Source organism: Furipterus horrens, unplaced genomic scaffold, assembly GCF_987537825.1.
Source record: "Furipterus horrens unplaced genomic scaffold, mFurHor1.1.pri manual_scaffold_3, whole genome shotgun sequence".
NCBI lineage: Eukaryota > Metazoa > Chordata > Mammalia > Chiroptera > Furipteridae > Furipterus > Furipterus horrens.
The window spans coordinates 93,965,730-93,974,108 of NW_028327173.1; the positions used below are offsets into that span (position 1 = coordinate 93,965,730).

The window sequence follows — 8,379 nt, forward strand, 5'->3', positions numbered from 1 at the left end:
TGACAGAATTGCTGACAGATTGAATGTGGGGTGTCAGAGAGAGGGGAGAAGTGCCCAAAACACCAAAGAATAGAATTGCTGTGGATAATGTTGGGGAAGACTTGGAAAGGATTAAGGAGTTCGGTCCTGACATGTATTGGTTGGGTTTATTACTCATCTAGGCACTTTGAGAGACCAGGCCAGAGATAAGGGAAGAGGCCTGACCAGTGCAACCCATAAGAACAACTGTACACTTCTAGAATTTCTCATCCATAACTCTTAATTTGATAATACATGAATTGTCTCCTGATGCGTAGTGTGTTATTGCTTTGTGTTGTTTAACTCGTTTTCTTCAAATATGTATTTGTATTCTTTGTTTTCTTTTAAAAAGTTGAACTTTTTTGTAGGCCAGGCCCACACAATCATGTTTCATTAGAATTTCATAGCACTTGGCCCAGTTTTAGGTACTCAGTAGTCAGGCACTAACTCCACCACTATGCAAGGTCACTATCCCCGACTTTTTAAAGAAAGCATGTTTTAACTATTTCTTGTTCTCTCTTCTGCAGGCCACTATGTCCATGGCATTTGTATCTATGGAAATGGAGACTTGAAGTGGTTGATTAATTCACCAAGCCTCTTTGCTAACAAGTTTGAGCTCACTACGTACCCCCTTACTGTGGAATGCCTAGAACTGAGGCTTCGAGAAAGAACCCTAAATCAGAGTGAAACTGCAATACAGCCCAGCTGGTATTTTTGATCTACTGCAACTCATGATCGGAGGGAAATCGCAGTTGAGAGGAAGAGCCTTTGTGAGAGGACTTTGCCTTGGTTAACATTTTCAGGACTGAGGTTATGGCTTCAGGACCTGGCTACGCTATTATAAGTTAAAATAGCCACTGGACACTGTGAAATACACTTAACAGGATGACTGCATGGAGCAATCCTGATACTTTGGCCACTCTGGCTGTTTCTAGATGCTCACCTCTATGTCAGTTTATTGTTCCGATCAAGGATCAATTTAACTATCATATCTTTGCATCAGATAGTCATCTTATATAAACGTTCTAATCAAAGGAGGATTGTAAGTAATATGACGTAGGAAAATAAGAACAGGGTATCTTTGAAGAGGCAATCTTGTATAACAGATCTATAGCCACATATTAATGGACACCACTCTTCTTTTCTCAACTGCACATAGAGATACAAGCCGCTTTCAGGGTAACTCACCAATCTCCTCTAAAACTTGAGCTACTTGGGCTACTAGAACTGAGAACTAGGTCCTGTTCCTGAGTTTTAACACTAGCATTTTCAGTTTACTTGTCTGAAGTTCTATATAGAATATAAAGTCATTAATAGGAGACAGGATGTGTTTTAATATAGCAATCACTGCCTGCTGCTTCAGTAAAAGGACATAGGGAAACAGAACATTTCTTGATTATGTCAGAATGTGCTCTGATCCATCTTCCATCCTTTATCATTGAGAACACCAAAAAGTTCTCACAGAATGAAGATACTGCTAGAAGAGGGGTGGTATTGCATGGATCTAGTCTCAAGTCTCATACCTCAGGATGAATCACTTTCTTCTTTGTCACCAGCCCTCCACCCCCACCAAAGTTCTCTTACTTGCAAAATGAAGACCAAATTTTATCCTCTGAGGCTTTAACAACTCCATAGCATTCTCTGAATGGCTTTACAATGCCCGGTGCTGATCAGAATGCCTAGATATTTAAGAGCTTTCATTTGTGGGTGAGCATCTTTGCCATTTATCGTTTGTCCATTCACTCGTCCAATTCAGCATGCAGTCAAATATTTATTGCGTGTCTATTATACACCAGACATGTGCTGAGACAAAGCAGAAGAATTAAGATAGAAGCTTTTTCACTCTAAAAATCTTGGTAATAACATTAACTTTGGAAAGACTGCTGTAGAGAACCTTAAATAATTGTTGTCTTTTAATACATTCATATATAGGATTGTAGATTGTGATATCAGACCCAGGATCTCAGTAATTACAAATTGAGGTTTAAATCAGATTATTCAAAAGAAGGGAAGGAGGAGACAGAAGCTAAAAAGTCTATTGTGTTCAAGGCATTCTGCTAGCTCACCATTCAAACCTCACAACTCTCCTGTGAGGTTCTCATTTTCCCCATTTTTCAGATGAAGTAAGTGAGGCTTGGAGAAGTTGTTACTAGGCATTAAGAAACAAGTTTCTTTGGGATTCTCCTACTGGTCTTAGTTTGTTTCCTGAGGTGGAATATTAGAGAAGGTGAAGTATAGCCCTATTAAGTATACCAGAGAAGGTAGGTTTTAAGAATGATCTCTGTGTTAAAATTGAGAAAAGGTCCTGTCACCTCAGAAAAAATGTGAAGTCTAATTTTGTATTCCACTGATCCATTGAATTCCTTAATATTTATTTATTCTGATGAAAAAGTTACTACAACTAATGATGCATTTAATTAACACAATTTTTCTTTTTTCCTATAATTGTACCTGTTGAAAGTTAATCATATTCGAAGGGAACGACTTTGAAATAAAGCCTTCTTTGCTCCTGCTGCTTAAAAAGATGGAACTGTATTGGGAGGTAAAGGGCTGAGGGGAGGGAACACAGCGAGAACTAAGGGCACAGTCATTTTTTCAACGTATTCAAATGATACCACCTGAAAAGAAGAAATGTTTTACACTGGATCTTTCTCACATAGAAAATAAATCTTTTGGAATAGATGTTTACATGTTTGTTCCTGGTCATCTCTCCTGTGTCTTCAATGCTTTAATATTGTAAGAGTGTAGTGTTGGACCAGTGGGCTTCTCCTCCCCAAGGAGATGCCCCAAAACTACTGAATCTGTGTTTTCAATGATGTTCCATGTTGTTTCCTTGGAAATAAATTAATATATTGTTTTCCATCATTGGAGCTGTTGTGTATTTTTATTTGATAGTTGGTTAACATTTACCAAAGAGCATGTTTAACAAGGTAATTCTTTTAGCATTTAAAAATATACAAATAAGCCGTCGGCAGCCGTCCGTCTCGAGAGACGATGGTGTAGCTTCTTAAGAGTCTATCTGCACCGCCGAGAATGGCTGTGCAGTCCAACTCGGGAGTGACACGGTATCTGTCTCCTCCCGTGTTGAATCGACATCTTGTGATGACACTGGAGTGTCCTCTCCAGTGAAGCTGAAGCTACAGAGCCTGGGCAGGGTGATATGGAGGGTCTGCTGTTGCCCATGCAGCAGACCCCCCCTCTCTTCGCAGCTGAAGGATCCAAGGGAAAGACGGAGTCAATACAGCTTGGCTTCAGGTGCGCCGCAACTCCAGGAGTTGCCGGTGTTGACTACAACGTCAAACCGCCTTAGGGACTCCGGCTCCGGATTTTCTGTCGGGGTTTACTCCCTTAGCCTTTCCCCTGAAGAGGTATGCCGCAAGGCAGCGGAGGTTTTTTGGAATCAGAGTTTTCCTTCTCTGATACAAATAAGCACATTTATACATACACACATATCTGTCTAAAATGTCTGTCCACTGAAAAATAATTAAACTTTCCCTTTTTGGAGTGTTGGAGATAGTTTTGAGAATGATAGGGAAGACTATACTGGTGTGGCTCAGTTGCTTGGGTGTTGTTCCACAAAGCAGAAGGTGACTGGTTCAATTCCTGGTAAGGGTGCATACCTAGGTTGCAGGTTCAGTCTGTGATCTGGGTGTGTACGAGAGGCAACCAATTGATGTTTCTCACATCAATGTTTTTCTCCCTCTCCTTCTCTTTCCTCTCTAAAAATAAATCAAATCTTAAAAAGAAATATGAACAAGAATGATAAGGAAGAGACTAATGGAAAATCAGTTTCATTTAAATTGGGTACAACTTTTAAAATTTGAAGGAGGAACAACTTATCTTTATATAGCTGCTTTATTCATTTTTTCAAAAAATGAAGATACAATATAGGAAAAATACTCATGTTACTATTATCATAATTACTTGATTATCAAATGCCCAAGTTTTTGAGAAGACTTTTAGTGTTAAGTTTTGCTAAACAAATATTACCTCTATTAGACAAGTGGAAAATGATAGACATACTAAGGAATATTACTCACAAAGAGGACATCTTGTGCATCATTTTTTAAAAATTACTTTTTGATAAATATTTTAAAACTAAATTGAAAAACATTTCAAACTATAATAATATTTAAAATTTATATATTCTCAACCCTGGCTGGTATGGCTCAGTTGGTTGAAACATGGCACATAAACTGAAAGGTTGTGGGTTTGATCCCCAGTCAAGGCACATACCTAGGTTGCCTGTTCAATCCCCAGTCCATCCTCAGTAGGGGCAAACAACCAATCAATGTTTCTCACATCAGTATCTCTCTTTCTCTCTCTCTCTCTCTCTCCCTCCCTCTCTCTCTCTCTCTCTCCCCCCCTCTCTTTCTCTCCACCCCCCTCTGTCTGTCTCTCTTTCTCTCCTTCCTTTCTTTAAAATCAATGAAAAAAATTCCTAAGGTGAGGATAAGAAAATAAATATATACATAAAAATAGAATAAATACATACACACACACACACAAATATATATAAAGGACTACTTTCTCTAGAAGTACCCACTTACTTGGTGTATATTTCTAAGTCTCTTTTCAGTGCAGTGATATACACACAGGTACATATATGTCTTACAGCAGGGCAGTCCATTGGAATTTCTGCAGTGATGAAAATGTTCTGTATCTGTTCTGTCCAAAATGGTAACCAATCACGTTAGCTATTGAGCACTTGTAATGTGACTAGTATGACTGAGAAAATGTTATTTTTAGTTTTATTTAGCTCTAATTAATTAAATTTAAATAGCCACATGTGAGTGGCTATTGTATTGCATAGTGCTATAGGTATATGAGGTCTGTCTGGGAAAAGTCCAGCCATTGTTAATGTAATGAGAATGGTTTGTGCTGGCAGCCAAGGAGAGTGGACAGGAATGCACATGCATGAATGAGGACTTCACTGTACTAGTCAGTGGGGGCAGTAGATGCCTTTGAGTGAGCATGTGTACCATGTGGCTGTCTCATTCAAAATGACTGAGCAACTATAGCAAGGAATCTGTATCAAATTTTGTGTTAAGCTTGAACATTCCTCCATGGAAACTATTCAGATGATTCAGAAGGCCACAGCTGTGGGCAACTGGTGATTGGCAGCTTCATCACAACAGTGCACCTGCTAATGCATCATGTCTCGTGCAGAGTATTTTGGTGAAACATCAAATCACCCAGGTGACTCAGCCCCCCTACAGCCCAGATTTGGTGCCCTGCAACTTCTGGCTCTTCCCAAAACTAAAATCACTTTTGAAAGGGAAGAGATTTCAGACCATCGATGAGATTCAGGAAAATATGACAGGGCAGCTAATGGAGATTGGAAGAACTGTGTGAGGTCCCAAAGTGCCTACTTTGAAGGGGACTGAGGCATCATTGTTCTACGTACAATGTATTTTGTATCTTCTTCAATAAATGTCTCTATTTTTCAGCCCTGGCTGGCGTGGCTCAGTGGATTGAGCATCGGCCTAAGAACTGAAAGGTCATTGGTTCAATTCCTGGTCAGGGTACATGCTTGGGTAGCAGGCCAGGTCCCCAGTTGGGGGTGTGCTAGGGGCAACCAGTCGATGTTAATCTCCCTGTATTTCTCCCTCCCTCCTTTCTCTCTAAAAAATAAATAAATAAAATGTCTATATTATTCATGTTATATGGCTGAATACCTTATGGACAGACCTTGTCATATATCAATTATGTATACCAGTTGCCCATAGCTGTAGCCTCCTGAATCATTCAAATAGTTTCCATAGAGGAATGTTCAAGCTTAATGCAAAATTTGATGCAGATTCCTTGCTCTACTTGCTGAGTCATTTTGAATGAGACAGTCACACGGTACACATGCTCATTCAATGGTGTCTACTGTCCCCACTGACTAATACAGTGAAGTTATCATTGTTCATGCATGCACATTCCAGTCCACTCTCCTTGCCTGCCAGGTTACATCAATGTCCTGCAAATCATTCTTGTTATATTAACAATGCCTAGACCTTTTCTGAACAGACCTCACATATGTGCTTGGGTACACAGTGGAAATACACACAAGTTGGTGACTTAAAAAAATAATTGTATAGGTATATAATAAAAATTATATCTTTTTGCAACTTGCTTTTCTGGGCCCTTTAGAAATAAACTTTTAGGGGTTCTTGTAAATGCAATACTCAGATCCTCCCACAAGCACATCAAAATTATAACCACACTACAGAACAGTCATCAGTCAGAACCACCTAATACCTAGCTTAATGGAAGTGCTACTACAATACTAGGACTTTAAAGAGGAAGCCACGTCAAGACTAGCAGGAGGGGGTGGAGAAGTAGAACAGGCTGGTCCCAAGCCCACCTGTGGCAGATAAAAGCCAGGAGGGATATCTTGGCTGCAGAGGTCTCCCCTGAGGAGGAAGGGGTCCAGCCCAACACCAGGTCCCCTCGCCCATAATGCCAGTGCCAGCAGAAGTCCCCGTAACTTCTGGCTAGGAAAACCAGCTGGGACTGTGGGTGAGTGAGACATAAGGCTTCTGAAGTCCCAGGCATTCTTCATTCTTTCCTCACCCAAGTACATTTTTCATTACTTTTTTTTGAGGGAAAGAGAGGAAGGGAGGAGAGAGGACAGGAAAGAGAGAAACATCAATGTGAGAGAGAAATATTGATTGGTTGCCTCCCATCCATGCCTGGAGCAGGGATCGCATGTGCCCATGATAGGGACTGAACCCGCAACCTAGGTATGTGCCCTGACTGGAAATCAAATTGAACCTGCAACCTTTCAATTATGGGATGACAATCCAACTAACTGAGCCTCACAAGTCAGGGCCCAGGCATTCCTCTTAAAGGGCCTACACACAGACTAACTCAGACTCACTCCCTCTGAGCTGCAGCCCAGGGGCAGCAGTTCAAAAGGCACCAGAGACAAATGGGGAGGACCTGAATTGTCTGAAATGAGGGCGAGAGCTGGAGGGTAGCAGCTTTCTCCTAGAGAGAAGTGCTGGCAGAAGTCATTGTGCCTTTTCTGAGCCCTCCCCTCACAGAGCTGGAAGGTGGCCACCATATCTGAGTCTCCATCAACCTGACTAACATTGTTCACATCACCCTAGTGATTCTCTGAGACCTCACCCCACCCAACTTTTGAGCCCACCCAAGATGTGTCCAGACAAATGTCCTCTCAGCTCTTCCGAGTTTGCTAAAATCTCTCAAGCAAGGAACATCTGGCCTCAGTGTGCCCCTTACCTCTTATGACGTGGCCCCAGGTCTGGCACTAATGGAAGGTGGCTTTCATTCACAGCTTGGCCTCTCCTGGGAACCTCCAAGCCCAGAACAAATAGCAGCCATCTTCAGATCACTTTGTAGTTCATGATGGGCAGAGAACAGTGGCTGACCTTGGTCTGCATCTTTCAGAAGGCTCCAGAGTCAACTCACCAAGTGGACAGCTTTAGACCACATCAAACCACCACCCAACCACTTCCACAAGAGACACACTTGATGGGAAGACTCAGCAAGCACCAGAGCCTGGCTGATGTAAATCCTGCTCCATGGGGCCAGCCCCTGCACAGCTGATCCTCTATAGCAGTTGCAGCTAGTCATTGTAGCCTATGGGCCTGAGAGTATATCCCTCCCACCGAGGTCTGAACAGCAATCAAGTCTCAACTATAACAGGAGGGGTTACACAGCCCACATAGGGACTGCACCTGGAGCACCTGGCTCAGGTGACAGGAGAGACTGTGCCACTGGGCCTTATAGGATATAAGGCCACTCTACCAAGCCTTGGAGACATAGCAGCTCTACCTAAAACATAAAAACTAACACAGGGAGGCAGTCAAAATGAGGAGATAAAGAAACTCATCATCACCAAGCCATTATTACATGAAATATTAAAGGAACTTAAGAAAAAGAAGAGGGTCAAAACTATGAACATTAAAGTGACAACAAACTTGCAACTATAAACAACATAATCTAAAAAATAAAAACAAAAACAAACTAAGCAAACAACCAGAATAGGAACAGAATTATAGGTATGGAGATCATTTGGAGGGTTATCAGCTGGGAGGGGGAAGTCAGAGAAATGGGGAAATGGTGCAGGGATTAAGAAGCATAATTGGTAGGTACAAAATAGACAGGGGGTGTCGAGAATAGTTATAAGAAAGGGTGAAGCCAAAAAACTTACATGCACAGCCCATAGATATGAACAAATGGAGGTGGGACTGCTGGAGGGAAAGGGGGAGTACTGGGTGGAGGGGTACAAAGGGGAAAAGATTGGGACAACTGTAACAGCATAATCAATAAAATATACTTAAAAAGAAACATGTTCCAAATGAAAGAACAGAACACAACTCCAGAAAAAAAGAACTAAACAAAATG

At 41.4% G+C, this 8,379-nt stretch overlaps 1 protein-coding gene across 2 annotated transcripts in view; it reads left to right on the top strand.

Annotated features, from left to right (window-relative positions):
- Window positions 1-2,883, top strand: part of GCNT2 (glucosaminyl (N-acetyl) transferase 2 (I blood group)) — a 118,936-nt gene extending 116,053 nt beyond the window's left edge. For both annotated transcript variants that reach the window (XM_090269872.1, XM_090269873.1), the window contains exon 3: window positions 546-2,883. In XM_090269872.1, coding sequence (XP_090125998.1) covers window positions 546-736 — 191 coding nt within the window. In that variant the 3' untranslated portion in view covers window positions 737-2,883. The remainder of the gene's footprint in view (window positions 1-545) is intronic.
- The last annotated feature ends 5,496 nt before the right edge of the window (window positions 2,884-8,379 follow it).